The sequence below is a fragment of the Hydra vulgaris genome, chromosome 08, assembly GCF_038396675.1.
Source record: "Hydra vulgaris chromosome 08, alternate assembly HydraT2T_AEP".
NCBI classification, from domain to species: Eukaryota; Metazoa; Cnidaria; class Hydrozoa; order Anthoathecata; family Hydridae; genus Hydra; species Hydra vulgaris.
The window spans coordinates 18577963-18601500 of record NC_088927.1 but is presented as its reverse complement, the minus strand read 5'-3'; the positions used below and the strand labels follow the sequence as shown (position 1 = coordinate 18601500).

At 27.4% G+C, this 23538-nt stretch overlaps 2 protein-coding genes across 2 annotated transcripts in view; both read right to left on the bottom strand.

Annotated features, from left to right (window-relative positions):
* LOC100214471 (DNA polymerase delta subunit 2) overlaps window positions 1–2216 on the bottom strand; it is a 38687-nt gene extending 36471 nt beyond the window's left edge. Inside the window, exons 1-2 of the mRNA XM_065803210.1 lie at window positions 1891–2216; window positions 1661–1784 (exon numbers count right to left, since the gene is read on the bottom strand). Of these exons, the coding sequence (XP_065659282.1) occupies window positions 1661–1784; window positions 1891–2178 (412 nt within the window). The 5' untranslated portion in view covers window positions 2179–2216. The remainder of the gene's footprint in view (window positions 1–1660; window positions 1785–1890) is intronic.
* Window positions 2217–2866: 650 nt separating this feature from the next.
* Window positions 2867–18406, bottom strand: LOC100214412 (nuclear pore glycoprotein p62). Its single transcript, XM_065803209.1, has 4 exons — window positions 17339–18406; window positions 15576–15716; window positions 11837–12049; window positions 2867–3251 (listed from the first exon to the last, which is right to left on the bottom strand). The coding sequence occupies exons 1-4, from the start codon at window positions 18365–18367 to the stop codon at window positions 3030–3032; spliced, it is 1605 nt and encodes a 534-aa protein (XP_065659281.1). The 5' UTR covers window positions 18368–18406; the 3' UTR covers window positions 2867–3029.
* Between the last annotated feature and the right edge of the window lie 5132 nt (window positions 18407–23538).

Here is a 23538-nt window from a genome sequence, read left to right as displayed (position 1 = left end):
GGCAAAAGGAGGACTAAACAGATATTAAGAGTTTTTTATGAAGTTTGACATTAAAAAGTTTGTAATTGTTCTATATTTTGTGGGAAATAAATGTCTTAATAAGTTTATAATATAGAACTACAAACTTTACTTTTAAAGAAAAATTCTCTGGTCTTAAACATGTTCACAGTAACGTATATCATTATTCAACATACATGCACTATTTAAAATCCATTTGTAAAGTTTAGCTTTCACAAAAATAGCAGATAATACAGATTTCACAGAAAAAGCATTAACAGCATAATTATGTAGTTGACTCTAATAAAAAGATGTTCAGTTTATTTAAAAAAAAATGTTCTGTTTATTAAAAAAAATGATGACCTTTCGCTGATTGATAACTTCTTAGCAAAACTTTTTTATTTAAATTTAAATCTTTTCCATTCCATTAAATATCTTGTACATTTGAATTAACTCGCCCCGAATCTGTCTATCAACTAAAGTAGCGAGGCCCAACTTATCAAATTTATTATCCTAACATAGCTTTATTAGTAGCAATATTAATCTAGTAACACCATGCTGAACTTTTTCTAAAATATCTATTTTACTTTTAAGATATGGAGACCACAGAGATTCAATTAACAGTCTATAAAAGTTTTGTATATAGTTTTTAATATTTCACTAGAAATATATTCTTTATAGAGAATATATTTCTAAAAACCTAGAAATATATTCTTTAGCATATTAAAAAACTATATTTGGTTTACTCGCACATAGAGTAATTTAGCTCTTCCATTTTTCCATTGATTCAAGTCAGAGCTAAATACTACACCAAGACAGAGCTAAATACTACACCAAGATCTTTTTCAGCAACAGTAGTACTTAGAGGTATATTTTACATAAAATATTGATAAATACATATTGAAAAATATCAACATTTTGCCCACATTTAGACTTTTTTGTTTTCCTAAAAGCATTGATTTACTATCTTAAAAATTGAAGTATAAAACTAACTTTGACATAAAATTTTCAGGACTTGCATTTCTCACACATATGTGCCAGGTCAATAAGTTTCAGCAGTTTCTGAGATGATCCATAAAGGATCATTGTTTCACTCAGCATGGAATAACCCATAAAATAAACTTTCATCAACCCTTAATTGAAACTGTTGTATTATAAGTATTGTTTAAAATTAACTAATGATATGCAGCAATGCAAACTAAATGACATAACTAACAAAACTATAAAATCAAAACCTGCAATAAAATCTATAGAAACACAAATGATTTAATATATGTTAACGCAACTTTAAAAAAATCAGCACAATTTTTTTAAATATAAACATTTTTGAATCGTGCCTTAAATATTTAACAGTATCTCAACCAATATATAACATGAAACAATATAATAATACGATATAAATTTTTAAACATTTTTTTAGTTATAAAAGAAAATCTTGTTTTTGCGGAAAAATTAAAATAGTTTGTAAACCACTTTCATTATGATTTCTTAAAATAATATCTAACTTTTTTTTTTTTTTAAACGTTTATTTAAACTATGAATATGTTTACTTATTTTAAGAACCCTCTAAAAAAATTAAGGATCTATTTTATAATTTTCATTTCAAAAACAAAAAATTTAATTAAAAATTCCATTTAAAATTTATCAAAATTCACGAGCTGACCTGTGATTGAGCTAGAAACATCGATGTCTCCTATCAATACTATACGCTGCTGCTGAGCTTCTAAATAAAGTATGTCATCTGTTGAAGTATACTTTTCATGTGGTGGCAATGGTATAACACCCTCCTAAAATAATTACTCAACTTGAGGTTAAACTAATAAAAATATAAAAGACTTTTTTTAAGTTAATTTGTTACACTATTTAATAATACTTTTTTTATAATAAATTAACCTCTTGTGCTATTTCTTTAAGAATACTTGGTTGAAGCTCCATTTTGCGAAATAATATACCAATTACAACACAATCTTCACCTTCTTTTATATCTGACAGCTCCATTATTTTAATATCTTTTCCCCACTTTTTTTTAGCAACATCAATAATTCGTTGCCTCATAGCAGATAGCCGAACAGTATAAAGTTGAAAATACTGCAAATCAAATTTTCTTTGCTTCGAAAAGTAAAACCTATCCGAGACATTTTTATATGAACAAGTATCTCTTTCAATTTTCTCAATTTTCATCTTAATGAATACAAAACTGAAATCTTGAATAAATAATAATAATTTTGCATATGTATATACTGATACATATAAAAAAAAAAAATTTTTAATAAAATTTATCTTTTAAAAATTTAATAAAAAGACATCACAAGTTAAAATTTGATATCAAAGGAATTTAATAAAATTATAAAAAAAATAAAAACTAAACTTCTTAACAAACTATGACTTTTAACAAGTATTATTTATTAAAAATGTAACAGTTAAAACTGAATTAAATATGCATAATTTTTTTTTAATTTTTCAACTTTCTTATCACTTTTATAAATGAAAACAATAACAATAATGATAATAACGATAATAATATAAATCAATAATAATTATATTTTTTTTATTTAAATAATCAATAAATAATGTCTATTACCTAAAATATCTGATTATAAAACAGAAGAATGTAAAAACATGGATGTTATGATAAAAATTGCTTTCCTAATATGAAAATATCAAGTATTTATATGTTTTAAAGTAAGTTTTACAACAAAACTTGAATAATACTTGAAATAATGTGATGTTGGTCATGCACAATAGTAACTCAAATGATGCAACAAATGATGCAACTTAATTTAAATATTGTGAATTTAAGATGTTCTTTACTGCAATGTGGAACTTTAAGACATTATGAAAGTTATTTATTTTAGAGTATAAAACATTATTTAGACATGAAAATATAAATTATTTACAAAACAATATTGAAATACAAATGTATTGTTTAAGAGATTAAATTACTGGCTTTTTATTAGTTTATCCTATAAAAACCAAACGATCACAAAACAAACCAATAAAAAATCCCCCTCTGCATAATAACTTGTTTATTTTTATTCATAACGAAAAGTTCGTTCATGCTCTCTTTTTCTAGTATCTAGGGCTTGATTCACTTCATCAACTCTTCGTTGCAGTTGACTTGTGTTCTGATCTAGCCATTGTAGAGAGTCCATGTGTGCATTTAAAATTTTTGCTATCTGAGACATAGATTCATCACGACCTTTAACCGGTTCAATATTTGCCATATTTATATGATCAATTACATCGCTAAGATCCTAAACATACAATTTAACTGATTTTATTAAAAAATCATCATCATCTGATAATGATGCTGATGATGACAACGACAATGATGATGATCAATTACATTGCTAAAATCATAAATATACAATTTTACTATTTTTATTATAAAATCATCATCATCATGATCGTCATCATTATTATCATTATTATTATCATCATCATCTAAAGTAATGATAACTCCCTTAAACACTTCATCAAACTATGAATGATTTAAAGTACTCTCTTAAAGATGATTGAATTGATAAGCGATATATTTTAATAAAATTTATAAATTAACAATTATTATTTGAACAAATCACATTAAATGTTACAAAAAAGTTACTGTAAAAAAATACTGTAATGTAGCTTAGTATCAAGTTGATTTATTCAATCTAGTGACTAGAGTTTAATTTCTGGCTGAACCAAAGTGAACTGTTTTTGGCATACCAGTTTAAGTATGTTTTTGGCATACCAGTTTAAGTATGATTTTTTTTTTTCACCATTCTGAGCTATAATCAGAATTGTAAAGAAAACTTTACTTCTTTGTTTTAATTATTTTTTTGATTGTTGAGCTAACCTGCTTTTTTTTAATGGAATATATATTTTTGATCAGGATTTTTTCTTTAGTATTTTTTTTATTAAGTTTTATTATTTTAGTATTAAGTTGATACAAATTTAAAATAAAATAAAATTAAAACTATTTACAATAAACTTAGAAACATTTGTGTAAACTTTTACTAGAAACAGAACATAAGGCTTTAATTAGTCACAGATTGAGGCGAGCCGCCCAAAATATGACAACAGTGTTTCATGAGTACAGCTGTTTCATGAGATCAGCTAAAAAAAGTTAAATTATTATCAAATATCACTTTGTTTGTATTCCCCTGCCTTAGTTTTGAGTTTAGAGTTGATTTAAAATAGCATCTCATTGTAAAAGACAGTTCTTTGAATACATTATTTACTGGTCAATGTATTTTAGTTACACTAAGAAAAACTATTTTATTTAAAATTTTAATAAATTTTTAAGCTGCAAATACTTCCCTATTTGTAAATATTTATTAAAAACTGTTCAAGTATTTTAAATATTTATCAACTATATTTTAGTGATTTTAATTTTAACTAGTTATTAAATGTGCAAAATACTTTAAACAATTTTTAATCAATATATACAAATAGCGTAGTATTTGCAAAATTTTTTTAAGTTCTTTAATCCATTGTCCTGAAGAAAAAATAGACTTGCTAAAATAAACAGAAAATTAGTTTTTTTACTATTGCATTTAAAACCAAAAATTATTTCCTATTTTTAATAAAAAAAGAAAAAAAAAATAACTATAATAATTAATTTTTATTGGGCGCTGTTTTGAATATTGGTTATTTTATCAACATATTTTAATTTAAAAAATAATGGTTTTTGATGAGTGAAAAAATTGCAGACAAAACATTTATATTTAAAAAAGTAGGAACTTTAGAAGGATGTTTGATCAAAACTTATTAGAAATGTAAAATCACATTACTATTTTGTAGGACTATCTTTATAATCAAAAACAGCTTTGTATTTTTAAAACAATAAAGTCAACTAAACTAATGCAAACATTAATGGGAATGACTACTTTGATTTTTGTGAATAAATTAGCATGTTTTGTAAGCCTAATATTTGACAGTCAACACATCACCATAAATAATTAATGGCATCTAATCTCAGCCAGTTTATTGGGGTATCAGATTCAAGATATGAAGATCTCTTGAACTAATTTTCCTGTATGTTTGGGATTGTTTTCCTAATGGTATATTCACCCACGAGGCATTTTATCCTTTGCATGAGGCGACACAATGCTCTTACATATCTTTGTATATTTCTTAATCAATAATTCCAAATATCTGGAAAAAAACAAGATGAATAAAAGTTTTTAGAGCATGCAGGGAGAGATACAGTAAAAGGATTAGACTTTGCTGAATGACGAGTCAAGTGAGAATGAGTTTTGGTTGATGGAACTAGAGATGACAGATCCTTGATAGCTCCTTGATAGAGCAGCAACCATGATAGTATTTGTAGAAAAGAGAAGACGCAACCCTACAAGAATGAACGAGAGGCTCAAACTTGGCAGATAGAGCAGGTCCAACTACCAGCCTAAACTAAACATAACAACAGTATTCCATACAGGGAATTTATTATATCTGCTTCAGGCTGACTGTTATTAGGTAGTAATAACAAAAAATGATTTTAGATAAAGTGCAGGATTTATCGCTAACACCATTTTAATTGCATTATCTTCAAGAAATTGTAAAAAAGATTCCATGATATACTTTTAGAACAATTAAATAAGAGTTTCTCATATAATAACTTAAAAAAAAATGAAACAAAACAACTTATAGAACATTGCTTATACCAATTTTATTTCTATTGGAACAATGAGATTCACGAAATGGAGAACTTAAGACCAATCAGACTTTCTTTCATTTCACAGACGATTTAAAATATTACAAATTATATGAATCAGGAAAGCAAGACTAAGGAAGCGAATTCCAAAGAGCTGATGTTCGAGGAAAAAAACTGCCCATTATAGTATTTGTAGAAAAGAGAAAGAAAAGCAACATTATGACGATGTGATAATGGTTGGAGGTTGGCTGCAAGAGCAGGTTCAACTATGTTTACAATGCATTTTTGCACCTTGTCTAAAAGAGAAAGGGCATTATTAGAAGATTAGCTCCACATAAGGCAACAGTATTCCATACAAGGACAGATTTGAGATTTATAGAGATAAAAAATAAAATCCAAGTACGAAAGTGTTGACCATAATAAAAAGATGCAACCTTAGCAGATGCTAATTTTGCAATGGATTTGATATATGGTTTCCAAGAAAGATCAGAAGTACGAGTTAATCCTAGAAGATGAAGGGTAGATGACTCATCAAGTACATTACCGTTCATAAATAAAGGGAAATCTAAATTATTTCAATAACGATTGGCTAAAAAAAATTGGGTTTATCTGAATTAAAGTTTACCAACCACAGCATCTGTTATCTCTATTTTTGAAAATGGGGATAACAGATGCCGTTTTCCAGCAGGCTGGAAAACAAGACACTGATAAGCACTTGTTAAATAGTTTTCAACTATAAACAACAGCTCCGGAGAACACTTCTGCAAGACTATAACAGGTATGTTGTCTGGACCACTAGCTGTAGAAGAGTCTAAGCAGGAAATCACTTTGGATACAGAAGCTGGAGTGATATGAATGTCAAGCAATGAATCAACCTGTTTGATGGCTATATCAGGTAAAACGCAACAAGTGGAATCAAGAGATGATATTGATGGAAAGTTCTAAGCAAACAATTCAGCTTTGTCTTTGGGTGAGGTGACAAAGTCTGAACCATACAAAAGAGGTGGAATTACAGATTTGCCCTTATTATTGATACTGTTAAAGATTCTTCAGAAGTCACAAGAATCTAATTTTTGTGATGAAATACGAGATTTCATGACCTGAAAATAGCGGGCTTTGGCGTTAGACAAAGTCTTTTTACAATGGTTTCAAGCAATAGTAAACAGGCGTCTGTTTTCTGGAGAATTGTTTTGCTGATAGATATGGAAGTAACGGTTTCAATTGGAAATTGCAGCAGCACAATGTGAGAAAAACCATAGGGAAGAGTGAGGCTTAACCTAGAATCTTCGAGAGGGAATAAAAGATTCTATGCCAGGCTGAATCAACGAAGTTATGTAAGAAGCACATTTGTCAGCCAGAAGATGAAAGATTTATACCCAAGGGCCATCACAAAGAAAATCACGGAAAGAGTCCCAGTCAGCTCTAAGGTAATTATAAGAGGTACAATGATAGGGGGATTCAGATGATAAAGAAGAATGAGATAATAGTTTTAGAGAGATCAAACTGTGATCAGAAGCACCTAAGGGTAAATGTAGAGAAACTGAGCACTGACTAGGATCAGAAACAAGACATAAGTCAAGTAGAGAAGGTAAATGGTTTGGGTTATCTGGAAAGCGTGTTAGAAAGTTGACTATTTGAGTTAGGGATTGAGAAAGACAAAACTTGCGGGCCTTAACGCCTACAGAGTCACTGACACTAGAGCCAAGCCATTCAGTGTGATGAGCAATAAAATCACCAACAACAACAATATTGGCTGATGGGTAAAGAGAGAGGGCTTAGTCAATTTGATCAGAAATAACATCGAGAAGAGTGCAGTCTTGAGATGAAGGAGAGCAATATAGAATAAAGAGAAAGGCAATAGAGTGAAGTGGTGCTAAACAAAAGCACATAAAATAATAGTCTATAGACTCAAACCTAGTTTCACGACAAATGGGTGAATTCTTACGAATATAAATGCCCAGTCCAAGCATGTGACTATTAAAGTCTTTACGAATTAAATAAAGATAACCATCAAAGTTACTTCGAAGACCACAAATATTAGTGAATGGTAGGTTTAGAGAACTTGGTAATGACGATGGTTTTTTGTGTTTTATAGTTTTTGGTACTTTTTTTTTTTGAATTTGTTAAAGAACTTGACTCAAAGCTTAGATAGTACTCAGTACACTATTTAGTCCAAGCAATTGCCTTATTACTACAAATAAACCCTAGGCTGTAGCAAAGGGCTCCAAATGTGACCTCGACAATGCACACCAAAAGTATGAACAAGGACACCATCCATGCGCAACATGGCACTGTTAATACTTTGATATTTTTCAGCTGTTGATTGAATCAACAGAGAGCCACCAAAGAGTTCAGGAAACCTGATTACCAGCTGGCCTCAAAACCATAAAACTAAGTTTTAGAGCTGTACCCTCATTAGGAGATAATAGAATGAGTTGCCTAGTCATAAAAATAGAGACACAAGCAACAGTACTTGTTTCTCTGTTTTTATGACTAAGCAACAGTGCTTGTGTCTCTGTTTTTATGACTAGGCAACTCATTCTATTATCTCCTAATGAGGGTACAGCTCCAAAACTCAGTTTTATGGTTTTGAGGCCAGCTAGTAATCAGGTTTCCTGAAACACAAAAACAGAGACTCATGCATTGAGTCAAGAAGATTCAGCATTCAACATTATAAACTGGAAACAATGTATTAAAATTACATCTGCGCAGCCTATCAGATGAAGAAGAGGTGCAAGCTGGTCAACAGATAGAATCTGTTTACCCCTTAAGTCTTTGCTTAGGAGGCCTTCTTTAAGACAGTAGCTAGATGCATTTAACATCTGCCCAAGATGAGTATTTTTATCTAGCACCATTTCTAGCCTTTACTCAACCAAGAGCCCCAAAGCAGGGGGTGTTTTAAGTCGGAGTTGGCTTCTCCTAGCCTTTACCTGAAAAAAGCATATCCTACAAAGTAGCAGGACATGAAGCAGGTTGTACTGGGTTACATGTTACCAGTAGCAGTATAACCTGACCTGATGTTATATATAATATTGCCAAACTTATTATTGCTCATTCGTGTTTGACACAAAACTCACGGCAGCTATTACAGCTGAGTTAATGGCAAGAAAAATATAAGATTTTTTTAATGGCAAGAGAAATATAAGATATAAGTGCTGCGACTCTTTTATAAAATTTATAAAAGAGTCGCAGCACTTTTTTTATAAGAAAACATGAATGAAATTGTATGCAAATGTCTAACTTATGTAAATTTAAACTTAAAAATTTTTTTTTAATTTTATCAAGTTTTAAAGTTTTTACTTTTACTTGAAAATTGCATTGCAGCAATATCTCCTTTATTTTGATTTATATCATTTATTTTCCATTTTATAAAGTTTTTTGTTTATTAAATAGTGTTAAACTATGTTAGATTAGTATGCTCAGTGGCTAAAGTTGTTAGCTTGCTGCGCTTCCAAAGTACAGAGGGCTCAAATCCTGTCACTTGCACACATTTATTTATTTTTAAAAATCTTTTCTATTTTTTCAAAATTCAAAATAAAACATTTTTAAAATTCTATTGATGTTATATAGTTTACATATATTAGGATATTATATATTATAACAAACCAAAGGGAGAGAGTTCTTAAACTTTAAAGGGTCATGGTAAGTTTATTATTCCAAGTCTATTTCTAAATATTTTATACAAATTGTAATTAATCAACACATTCAAGCGGGTATTCTAAATATTATTTAGAATACCCGCTTGAATGTGTTGATTAATTACAATTTGTATAAAATATTTGGAAATAGACTTGGAATAATAAACTTACCATGACCCTTTAAAGTTTAAGAACTCTCTCCCTTTGGTTTGTTATAATATATAATATCCTAATATATGTAAACTATATAACATCAATAGAATTTTAAAAATGTTTTATTTTGAATTTTGAAAAAATAGAAAAGATTTTTAAAAATAAATAAATGTGTGCAAGTGACAGGATTTGAGCCCTCCGCTTGAATGCCTTCAAGTACTAATATCCAAACCACTTTTAAATAATGGTTTGTGCAATGACTACCAAAGCGTTTAAAATTAAATTTTAATTAAAGTTAATTATATTAATAATATTAGTTAAGTATATGAACTTATTTTTTTATTCATAACTTTAAAAAGTTGGGATTTTTGAAAAACATCATGTTATTATGTATAGTTTTTTTACCGCTTACTAAAAAATATTAAAGTAAGGAATAAGTAAAGAAATGTTCTGTGTAGAATTGACTTACTAAGACCCATATTTTACGGATCCAGACAGCTAATATTCCAGATGTTGTAATTTTGTAACTGTAAATTTAAAAAAATAGATTAAACCACTTACCTTCACCAAAAAACAAGATTTTAAAGTTAAATAACCGTGATTATTTAAAAATCTTGTTGCGCTAGTGGTCAAGACAGAGCACAGACACATCGAAAGTGACTCAAAAATTATTAATTAAAAGGCCTACTCACTAAACCTTATCAGGGGTATTGTGTTCCAGTTCCACTTTCTATTTATAAATTATTTTTACCTCCTTAGTTACCATAAAAAATTGCTATCAAATAATTTGACGCAATAAAAACTTGCTTTTGCTTTGCAGATTTATAAACAAAATTATAATTCACTTAGAATGTAATATTATATATTAATTTATAGTATATATTATAGTATAATAAACCAATGAACTTCAGTTAAATATAAAGTTAGTAAATGTATACTTAGTCTACAGTTTGGATACTTTTCATTATAGACTGCTGATTCAAAGGTCTGGCACTGCTAAAAAGATTGTTATTTTTCAATAGTAACTCAATGATTTAATTATTTATTTTGTTCATCTTACTAAGAAAAATTGTTACAAATATTTATAACTTTGCAAATTATGTTAAGCATGAAATGGTTTTAAAAAAACATTGACTTTTTTTATTTATTAAATAATTCAACTTGCATTAGTTTTTTTAGAATACTAATGAAATAAAACATAAGTACGTATATAAACGAAATTATAATCTTTGATAAACTAAAGAATTAAATTGTACTCATTGATAAATTGAAGAAAGTCTGTATGCTTATTAACCAATCATTAATAGTAATTTTTTACTTTATATGAAAGAGTATCGCTTAATTTAATAAAAAAAATTATAAAAAAGCCAAGTTTAGCAACTATTAAATCTAAGCATAATTTGTTTTGTTTTAGATATAAGTTTTTTTTTTCTGTTAAGAGTTCTTTTATTTTTTTTTTTGTAATTGTTTTTTTTTAGTCAAACTTTTTTGCTTAACTTGACTGACAAGAATTTGAGATATTTTGAGAACGTTTAAAATTCTTAGATGTTCACAAATGTTGAAATGTTTTGAGAATATTCTAAAATGTTCTCAAAATATCTAAACAACCTTGGCCAAATTGTCAGAACTAAATATTTATACCTTTAAATCGCACTCGGTTTCTGACACACCACATGAACTAAGCTTATATAGAAGACCAGCATGTCAAACTTTATCGAAAGATTTAGATATGTTAAGAGCAACAGCCCTAGCCTTGCCGCCTCCATCTAATTTACAATAAAATCTTTTTATCACAGCAGTCAGCAAGTCAGCTGTAAAGCAAGAAGATCAAAAACCGAACTGTTTGACAGTAAGTTATTTGACTCAAGAACCGAACTGTCTAACAGTAAGTTATTTGACTCAAGAACTGAATTGTCTGACAGTAAGTTATTTGACTCAAGATAGAATGTTAGAAATTTGTTAATCAAAGACTCAAAGACCTTGCTAATAAAAGAAAGAAGACTGATAAGATAGACTGATTTGCTTACAGTTTAAATAAAAGCTCAGTTTTAATAAAAGTATTTAAAACGCTTTTTATGTTGTTTTTATTTTTTCCACTTATATTCTAATTATTCTGTTTGGAATATAAATTATTTTAACCATTCTAATTGCTTTTAAATCATTTTAAATCGCTTTTTAAATCACTTTTAATCACTTTTAAATCATTTTATTTTAAATCGCTTTTAAATCATTTTAAACTGCTTTTAAATCATTTAAAATAGTTTTAAAACCGCACACCCCAGCCTAATAATGCTTGCAGTAAATTACAAACAGTGAGAATGAAAAAAAAAAAAGATTTGTTGAAATCAAAACTTGAAAAAAAAATTTAAAAACTTACACAAATATAATTAATAATAATAAATACATTTACCTGCATCATGCGTTTTAATTGTGAATCAATACTCTCAGCCAAACGATATGTCTGCTCTCTTTCTATATCTGTATGCTGTGTTGATTGATTAATAGGCTGTAATTTTATTTGTTCCTCAATTGGTACAAGAATTTCCTCCAATTCTTCTTGTTGTGATAAAATAAAATCTAGTTCCCTGTCTAACCTGTGTTGCTCTGCTTTTATGCGTTCAACCTAAATAAAAAAATTCGTTAGAAACACTGGTGAAACATAAAAAGCACTGTTAGAATATTTCAAAATGTTGACTTTTTTTAAATTTATATACTTTTATAATTTGTTGGCTTAAGAGTACAAATGATTATTTTGACATTATGCAACTTTAATTACTTTGATATTCATCCAACATGTGCTTTCATTAAGGCAAAACCATTAAAATAATTGCAAATACATACAAAATCAAATGTTTTTTTAATGCAAAATGCAAATTAATTGACTTGATTTTTTTTTTAATGCAAATTTGTTTTTATTTTTTAATGTTTTATACTGTTTTTAATATTTTATTTGTTTTAATTGTTTTTTTATTTGTACTTTTTTGACTGATTTACTTTTTGGCACAGCAGAGTGTACATATATCAACTGACTTAGATTGGTAAATTGTGAAAGGAGTATACATATATTGACTGACTTAGGTAAATCATGCAAAAAGTGTACATATATTGACTGATTTGTATAGGTAAAACATGCAAGGTATAGGTAAAACGTCCACAAAAGATGTGCAAAAAATTTTATTTTAAAATTAGAGAACAAATCTTTGTAATACAAATCCAAACATAGCTGCAATACGTTTTGACTTCATGCAAAACCTCCCTCTTCCGCACATACCTGTTCAAGAAGTATTTTACTATCATCAGCTTTGGGTAAACACCTTTGAAATTCACAATCTAGGTAATAATACGGACAACTCTTATGAATTTACGATTTAAGAAAATTTATCATTATTTTTCTACAAGAGGACACTCATTCCTTCCCTGCGATAGACTTTGATACTATCAAAAGAAATATACGAAAGCATGATCGCATCTACCATGTGGATGAGTATATTGATTTGATACTCAGTAGCAAAAAAAATTCCAAACCATTTACGGTTACAAAGATCACGCACAAGGACATTTTGAATTTCAAAGATTGGGGACCTACTGTTTATAAAAAAGCCCTAAAACCCATCAGAAACAACATACGCGATTTTTGCATTTTCTGTATCGGATTATAAAATGTTTGTTTAAGATAGTGCAATGCCTAGGTATGTTACAATATCTGACTTTATTAATGGACTATGTTCCAGAATTTTATAACTTATAAAAAATTGAGTCGAGCAACAACTGCCAAGAAAGTTTATCAGAAACCAGTTGCAATAAATGAAAAAAAGATCAATGATATTAAAAAGCTGGAATTTCATAAAAATATATATTCATGGAAAACAACTGGCAGCGAGAAGGAAGATAATTAACTTTTTTTTTTATTGCAATTACTAATGTTTGGTAATTTTTTTACATAAAGAATAGTACTTGTCCAAGGATTTTATTTAATTTTTGTAGCAAGAATAACTTTTTTTTTATGAACTACCATTATATTAACAGGTTCTTAGGGAATGGAAGTAAACACCTGCTAAGATAACTGGCATCCAAAGTAAATAGTTTATAAACTATAACTGTTTAAAACTTAAACAAATATTATCTCGAAATGAAAATATTGGACTAGTACTATTCTTCTTTTTACCGATTCAATTTTGGTATAAAATAGATAAAATGCATAATTAATAAAAGTTTTGGTCAATTTTGTCAAACTTATTATTGTGAATTAATGTAGAACCTTTATCTAGAATTTGCTTATTTATAAGTTCCGATATAAAAATAAGTTCCCCCAAGCCTTGTCGAGGCTTTTTGAGCTTTTTTTTTAAAGGGCCTATTGTAAATTTAATGAGTAAGATGTATCAAAGTCAATAAGGTACTTGACAATGACAATCATACCTGAACATGTCTCTCAAAGTGCTGTTCCTGTATCACATGCGAGCTGCCACTGCCTTCTACCATTTATTTGCTGTCCTATGTCAGTCATTTTTCTCAAATTTAACTTTTTTTTTTGCATACGGTCCTTTAACATACCACATTAATGGAAAAGTTTCCATTAACCCCTCTATATTTATAGCATTTATTACAAAAAAAGATTTTAATTTAAAAAGCAGCATACATAAACATAAAAGGATAAAAAATGAAACATCAAGTATGTAATGTATGGTATTGTTTTCATTATGGCTTTTTTCAGATCAGATAGTGGTGATATGTTATATTCAGAAACTTCTGCTTTTAGTTTTTTCCAACAATTTTCAATTAGTGTTAAAATTTGGTGAACTGCCTAGCTTTAATCTAAGAACCTTAATTGCCTTTTCCTAGAGTAATGTCTTGATTATTTTTGCCTGCTAGCAAGCCCATGATAAATGAAAGTATTAAAGCTATTTGTAAAGTAAGTAAAACAAAAAAGGTAAAGTTTCCAATCCAAAAACCAATCACACACATTGTTTTCCAAAATTTCTGAATAATTTGTGGAATTGAAAGCCTCACTTTGTTATAAAATGTGTAAACCAGCATAACTCTTTGTTATAAAATGTGTAAACTCAGCATTAATCACATACATTAACAAAAGGTACAACTTATCTTAATAAATGCAGGTTTAGCTATGGATTTAGTGTGTGTGTGTGTGTGTGTGTGTATATATGTATATATATATATATATATATATATATATATATATATATATATATATATATATATATATATATATATATATTATATATATATATATATATATATTAAGGTGTCTCAAAATACAAAATTTTCAAAAAATATATGCTCCCACCCCCTTAATGTGTTTATATGATAAAAAAACACTGGTTTTAAAAATTTTTTGAATAAAATATATTTTTAAGGGTCCCTCAAGACCTTTGAACATATAATGAGTTCCTAATATTATAAATAAAAAAATTATCATGTTGGGTCTCAAATCAAGTCACTTTTTTCCACAGTCATTTTAGTTTTTCTTACTAAAAGAGACATTTACCAAGTGTAGTAAATGTTTGATGATACACTTAGATAAACCTTTTAAAAGTCTTTTTCCTAAAAATATTTTTTCCTCATCTAAAAATATTTTTTCCTAATTAAAGGCAGTTTTATAAAAAACTTTGTAGCAAAATGGTAAAAAATAACTTTTTTTGGCAAAAAAAAAAAATGAAAATTGCATAAGCACTAATTTGTATGCTTTTGGAATTAGGTTCGCAGTTCCCTAAACGTTGTGAAATTTAAAATTGAAATAACAAATTTTTTTATATTGTTCGATTTGTCTTGTCACTGCGCATATTTTAGTGTTTTTATATTTTCAAAATAAAAAAGCATAATTTAATTTTATGAGCAATAATTTTTACTTCTTTAAAAATAGTAAAAATTAGCAATCTTATTGATTGGAGATCAGATCAGGAATTTCTGTCATTTCATGACAATTTGTGATTGCTTAATTCAACCTCTGAAATAAAAGTCAAGGCTTATCTCTTACCAGCATCGTGTTGTAAAAAATTGATTCCACTTAAATAATGTCATAGATAAATAATGTGTATACGTATGTGTGTGTATTTACTTTTGGTAATTAAATTATTAAAGTTTATATAAATTTTTTTTATTAAAAAACAATTTTAATTAAATCTTATTAAAACCTCATTATGCAGAGCTGTAATCTTTTCTCCATTATCAATTAACTGTTTATCCCATATGTTCACTTGTGCAGCTTGGTTTAGAAATGATTTTTCTTGTTCACCAAGATCATGCAACCACTTGTCAACAGTTTCTTCTAATTCCTATTTGTTATTAAATATATAGGGGTAATACCATACAGAAACAACAATACTTAAAAAAAATTCACCTTAGAATCCTTTTAATTCTAAGCACAATAAACTCATTATTTTTTCCTTATTGTACATCAAACTAAACTCCTTCTTACTAAATTTTATATACATACATATATATATTTATATATATATATATATATATATATATATATATATATATATATATATATATATATATATACACATATATAAATATATATATATACATATCAGTCTTCTCCATTTAAAGTCTAGCCAGTGCTTTTGTGTTCAAGCCATTTCCTGCTCGCTAACACGCCCGCAAAAACTTCTGCGAGAGCATAAAAAAGCGCTTGCCAAAAAAATGTTGTTGTTTTTTTATTGTAACTATACGTAAATCTTTTTTGTTTATCAAATACTTTTATGAAAAATTGTAAAAACACTTTGATGTTTGAATTATTAAATTTAGAACATAAATAAAATGTTTGTTTTGCTGTTTTTAAAGTAACCATTTTGTTTAAATATAATTTTTTTGTGGTATTTATTTTAACTACTTTATCTAAATTTAAATTAAACGTTCCTTTTGTCTGGTTTATCACTTACTTTATTCAGAATTTAAACAAAACATTAGTCTTTACATTTTTATTTTAATTTGTTTTGTATTTATACGAAACGTTTTTTTATTTTTTTGCTGTTTTTTTTTCCTTTGCTTTATTTAGAATTAAATAAAACATTCACTTTGCCTGATTTTTTAAGTATTTTGTTTAAAATGAATGAAACTTTCTGTTTTTATTTTATTTACTTTGTTTAATATTTATATAAAATGTTTTTTAATTTTTATTTTTATGCTGTTTTTATTTTAATTACTTTATCTAGAATTCAAATAATACATTTTCTTGGTGTTTTTTATTTTTATTATTTGCTAGCATTTATTTTTTATTTTTATTATTTACTAGGATTTGTTCAAAGCATTATTGTCGGCTTTCAAATATGCTTCACAATTATTCCTTTTTTATACATAAATTTTTATTCTAGACACATAATTTGTTTGTTCTTAAAATTTAACAAATTCTCTACATAATCAAGAACAAATAAGAGCCATATTGTGTAATTATAGAAAGTTATCACTTGACAAAGTTAAAAAATCTTTAGTAATCCTTGATAAAAAATAACTTTTTAAATTTAGTTCTAAAATAAAACAGCATTAACACTCTAAAATTTAACTTTTAAAAGTGTATAAGTATTTAGCTAAGTAATAACAAAAGTCTTTTGAAGAAAATAAATTCTTATTATACATTAAATGAGTTTTGCTTTGGACTTAATGCTTTAGTTATTATTGATAAAAACAATGATTTTAAGTGCTTAGAATTTCTTGTTGTTAAATAATGTATGTTAAAAACTTATTTAATTAAAAACCTTATTTGCTTAGCATTATATTGATATTCTTTCAGGGACTTACTATTTGAATTTTAATTACTTTTCAATGTTAAGTCATTTAAATTTTATCTGGAAATTTTTGTTAAAACGCCTGGTAGTGAAAGAGTTAATTGTTTCTGTAAAAAATGATCATACTATTATATTTAGAACTTTCTATTAACCATGCAATAAAATACCTTGTACGACATTTGTTTGACTGATGGTGCAGAAATTGTTGTTGTGGAAACAGCAGGAAGCCCAACAGATGACACTGATGTTGTACTATTTAACCCAAATGTTGGAACAGATGTAGCAGCTGAGGATCCAAATAACGGAGCAGAAGATGCAGAAGATGAAGAAGAAAGTCCACTAAACAGTGGCAAGGCATTTGAGGAGCTTAAATTAGTTGCTGCCACTGAAGAAGATAGAGGCATTGTCGCACCACTAAATAAAGAATTAGAAGATGGGACTGTTTTACCTAGATCAGTAGATGCAGAAATTTTAGAGGTAGATAAATTAAATCCGCTCAAAAGAGGTGTTGAACTTGTTGTATTAGGGATGGACACACCAAAAGTTAAAGAGGTGCTAGAAGCTGGTGTTCCAAAATTAAATCCACCTGGTTGTGATGAGCTTCCAGCTGAAAATCCAGTTGAAGCAGGCAAAGAAAAACCAGTTGTTGAAGCAGGTAATCCAAATCCTACATTTGAAGCTGGAAGAGAGACTCCAGTGCTCAAAGCAGGAAGAGAAAATCCAGAATTTGGCGTCGATAATGAAAATTTAGTAGACCCAGGTGCAGAAAATCCCGCTGCAGAGGAAGCTGAAATTCCTGCATTAGTACTAATTGCAGTAAATGAACTATTAGCACTTAAGTTACTACCAAAAGTTACATTACTTGTAGGTTTTGTAGTTGCCGTAGAAGTATTAAAAGAAAATCCACTAAAAACTGGTTGCTTAGATGTATCAGTGGGTTGATTTCCTAATGAGGAATTTGCAGCAGCTGGTTTTGATTCTCCAAAAGAGAATCCAGTAAGACTTGTAGAAGTTTGTACATTAGGACCACCAAAGGAAAAGCCACCACTAGCTGTTGAACTCTGAGATGCCGGAGTAGTAAATGAAAAAGACTGAGTAGAGCCTGACCCAAATGAAAAGCTTGCTGCAGGTGTAGCAGAGGCACCAAAATTAAAACCAGTTGATGTTGTTGGTTTTGTTCCAAAGCTAAATGCCATTTATGCAAACTATACAGGAAAAAAATTTTATTTTCATTAATAAAGCTTTATTATTAAAGTTGCAATATAGAAATGTAGTTTTCAATATTAACACAATAAATAAGCAAAATTTTGAAACAAAGTGAAATACATAAATAAAGCAAACAAAAAAAAAATCCTGCCAATACAACTAGGCATCAACATATTTTTGAAATTGATAAATGGAAATAAAACTAAATTAAAATTTGTATTATTAGAACTATATGAATCATTATTAGATGATCCATATAGTTCTCATAATAAATATAGTTCTAATTACATCAAAACTTATTTTACAAAATTTTATAGTTATAGAAATAGATCTAAGTAGCTATCTAATGATGCAGTGCTACAGACTAAAAGATTTGAATACATTGGCATGTTATTAGATGACACCTAATTAAATTATTAGATACCAAATATTGAATAAAAACTGTTACAGGTCTTTTTGGAAGAACAACTTTTTGTTGAACAATTGTATTAATTCAACTTTTCGTGTAACAATTGAAAGATTAGGTAAGTGAAAAAAAAAATGAAAACTTTATTCATATCAAATAGATTCCAAGTTTATCCCATAAAAAAAGTCTCACAAATATATAATAAAAATAATTAAAAAAACCTATTCATTGTAAAACTTTATAACAATAGTAACATATTTATAGTATCCAACATTAATTTAGTTACTATAAAATTTTTTGATTTTTTTTCTTGTTATATCACATAGTATAGTGATCCATATAGTATGTGGATCATTATTAGAACTATATTAGATATGCCATATCTAATATAGTTCTAATAATGATCCATATAGTTCTAATAATTTAGATCCATATCATATGGATCTAACTTATTAGAACTATGTGTATCATTATTAGAACTACAATTGACACTTAAGCTAGATGTATTCACCTAAGTGTTATAGTAGTTAAACACCTATTTGAAACAGGTGTTTAAGAAGAACAAAAGGCACTTATAATAGTTTTTTGATTATTTGTTCAAATTCTTTTTTTTTCAATTTTAAAAGTTATTTAACTTAATAATAGTATTAAAGATAATAATTAGGATGACTAGTCAGATAATACAGAAAATATTAATACGTGTAAGGAATATGGATATAAGACCTATATATCCGTTCTTATCTATATTCAACCAGTTCAAGAATGGTAATAATTGAGAATGGTAGATACCAAGAATGGTAAATACTTATACTTCAAGTAATACTTGAAGTTCAAGTAGTAGCTAGTTGAATACTTAATGACAAAGCATGAATTAATTAGTATTCCAATTTTAAATAATTTTTAAATAGCTCCGCTATTTTAAAAGTATTGCTGATTATAATTTGCCCAAAACCATTAATTAAGAGACTAAATTTTTTGATACGGTAAAATCTCGCGGTTTAAGTAACGAATGAACCTCGTGCGTCCGATTCTCTGCAATTGTTTCATTTTATTACTAATTTCATTTTTAAAAAGTTATGTATTGTTTTAAATTTAATTAAATAATTAACTAGAAAAATTGTAAAGAAAATTCTAGAATAAATCTAATCAAGGAAACTTATAATTTGCATATTAAAACTTATCACAACGATACCAAAAAACAACATTGACACAATTTCTCAAAACAGAGATTTAAAAATCAATGCGAGGTCTTTATTAAAGAAATTTTACTTGATTTAAAGAGTTTGATTCCTAGATAAATAGGAAAATAATAATTCGTGAACATTATGCTTTTATGAGTACACAGCGTATTGGTAGTAAGATTTGGTCTTAGGAAACTATTGTATGAACTTTTTAGAATGTTGCCGCATCCAGAAATTTGCAGAATTAGGATGATTACATTTTAAACATACATAAGTAAAAAATAAAAGAATTGGCTCTTATAGTAACAAAGTAAATATAAAAAAGTACAGTATGTTAAAGGTACTTTTTAGTTACAAAGCAAAGATTATTTACGTATCGCAAAATTGAATAACTCAAACATTAACATACAAAAAATAGATTTTTAAATCATCTTTCGGAATACAACTTAACATATGTTCAATCCATTTGTTTATTACAAAATACAGCTAAATATGTTTATTACAATAGACTGGCAGGTTTGCAACATTTTTCCATAGATGTGCAGTAGCAGAAATGATTGCTTATTTGCTGAATTTGCACTTAAGTTATCACTTTTTTTAACTAGCTGCTACTGTTTTCTTAAAATTCTAGACCAATTGTTTTTGTTCGTCGTCTTTGAAAATTTATTGCATTGCGTATTTAGGTTGCGTAGCTTGTGTGTTATTTATGCATCCTTAAGTCCTAATGCACGGATAGAATCTAATGTTAAACGTTACCGGTGTCAGTTTCGTAAAATTGGGTGTATTATAAGATTCATTCGAACCAATTAAGTTCAAGTACTTTTTATACTTTTTTATGAAAGTAACTCCAAAAACTTTAAAAAATAAAAAAGTAAGCCTAAAAAGTAACAAATGTATAAGAAAAAGTTGTAAATGTAACTTGTTACATGAAAAAGAACTGCAAAACGAAATGAATTATTATAACAAAGTAAATGCACTTCGTTGGATCCAAACCCAGGTAGTTGAGAAGGTCAAATGCAAGCAGACTAATATTTGTTATCTGCATGAACTTTGATAAAAAAAACTTTGATGTCAAAACTTTTAAAAGAGAGTTAGAAGCAATTTTGGACTAATATGAGCATATAAAGTAAAACAGAAACTTTGTTTGTTATTGCATAATAAGGTTTATGTTTAAAAATATTTTTATACCATGGTGGCCCATTATTTAGAAAAGATATGGATGACTCAATTGCTTTTCAATACACTATATTGATTTTAATTGTTAGTTGTTTATTTGGCAGACCATCATTCATTTTTCAAATAATATCTATAGGGAAACTAAACTCTCAATTTCTTTTTGAAAAAACTCTCAATAAACATTGAACAGTTGGTAAGTAGTTGGCCCGATCTTAATAACCAACTATTAGCTACAGTTGGGGCAACAGTCGGTTATTTAGTTGGTACCGTGAAAAAAACGTAACGCATTTACCAACACTTTGCCAACTGTTTTATAAACTGTTGGTACCATTAACAGCCCAACAGTAATAAAACAGTTGGCTAACAGTTGGTACCATTATCGGTCCAACTATTTTTTTTCGCGATTTTTTAAATTCGCTTTTACACTTGAATTGAAAGTGCAAATAAATGTTTGCTATCTTTAAATAAATATAAATGTTAATTAAATGTTATAAATGTTTGCTATCTTTACAACTTGACGTGATGGTGAAAATTGAGTTGCATATTTAAAATCAAAATGAGAAATGCTATACAAAAAACAAATTGTTTGCTCGGCACCAGAAAAAAAATTTTTTTGTTGACCTGTGTAATAAAACAGTAATAATCATTGTAATAACAACAGTAGCAATAACAATAAAAACTACAATCATAATAATAACAGTAGAAATTTACAACAGTAACAATAATAAAAAACTAGCAGTAAGCAACCCCTAATACGGGTTATGAGTAATTAAATCATTAATAACAAAAACACATTAATAACTTGATATATTATCTAAAAAATTAAATACAAATTTATCTATAAATAATATTTTAACGTTGCCTCCTTATCAGCAATGTAATTGCTTATAGTTAACAACATAAAGACTGCATTAACATCAGTTAAGTTCTTTTTAAAATCTGTCACAACACAGGTACTAGAAAAAGTAAGTCAAGTAAAGCCTGCAAATACCTAAAAAAAACAAATGAAAAAAACGTAGTCGTTTAGGTAAGTGCTAAAAATAATACCACATATAAGCTATATCTGCATTTATAGATTCAATCAATCTCAAACACAAAATGCATACATATAAATTATTAAATTAAAACATATATGTGTGTGTGTGTGTGTGTGTGTGTGTGTGTGTGTGTGTGTGTGTGTGTGTGTGTGTGTGTGTGTGTGTAAGTGTGTGTGCGTGTATGTGTGTGTAAGTATGTGTGCACACACACAGACATAAATATATATATATAATATATATATGTATGTATATGTATATATATATATATATATATATATATATATATATATATATATATATATATATATATATATATATATATATATATATATATATGTATATATATATATATATATATATATATATATATATATATATATACACACACACACACACACGCAAACATGTTACTAATAGTAGTATGGTTACGTAGTAGTACAAATACTTTTATCAATTAGTTACACATTCAGATATAAATTTTGACATTTGTTAGAGTTTTTAATTTAATGATGACACCATTGTTGTATTTGTATTAGACATTTTAGCCCTATTTTAACTATTAATAAGAGTTAAAATACAATTAAAATGTATATCATATACATTATATACATATATATACATATCATATACATATACATATACTGTATGTGCGTATATAGTACTACTATATATATGTGCGTTTATAGTACTACTATATATAAAATTACATTTTAACTGTATTTTAACTCTTATTAATAGTTAAAATAGAGTTAAAATGTTTAATACAAATACAACAATGGTGTCATCATAAAATTAAATTAAAAACTCCAACAAATGTCAAAATTTATATCTGAATGTGTAACTAATTGATAAAAGTAAAATATTTGTACTTACCAGCATAACTGTTATATTAAAAGGTGAAGGAGAGTTTGAGATTAAAAGTTTAATTAAAAGGTAAAAAAGCGTTTGAAAGAAAAAAAAATGATAAATTGCTTTTAATTAAACTAACTCTATTTACTTTATAAATTGCTTTTGATTAAGCTAACTATTAGACCACGCGACTAAACATTTACATAAAATATAAGTATAAATACATAAATAAAACTTACGGGAAACTTTTACGGTTCAAAAACACGCGGTATACAGTCGGTTAATGGTTGGCACGGAGTGCCAACTATAGCCCGTAAGTTAAACCAACTAAAGCGTGTTTACTGTCAGTACTATTCGATTAATAATGTAATCTTTATATCAAGTCAAAAATATAATATGTGGTAAAAATATGATTAATAAGACATTCTTCATAATATTTAGAATATTCTTTTTATAAAAACCCACGTTAAATAATGATACTAATATCTTATTCATCAATAAGGTTTATTAGC

Coding starts and splice junctions, on each gene's coding strand:
- LOC100214412 (XM_065803209.1), bottom strand. CDS start 18,367: ATGGCATTTAGCTTTGGAACAAAACCAACAACATCAACTGGTTTTAAT. Junction 15,717..17,338: donor TCAAACAAATGTCGTACAAG/GTATTTTATTGC, acceptor AATAACAAATAG/GAATTAGAAGAAACTGTTGA. Junction 3,252..11,836: donor AATTAAAACGCATGATGCAG/GTAAATGTATTT, acceptor TTGTATGTTTAG/GATCTTAGCGATGTAATTGA.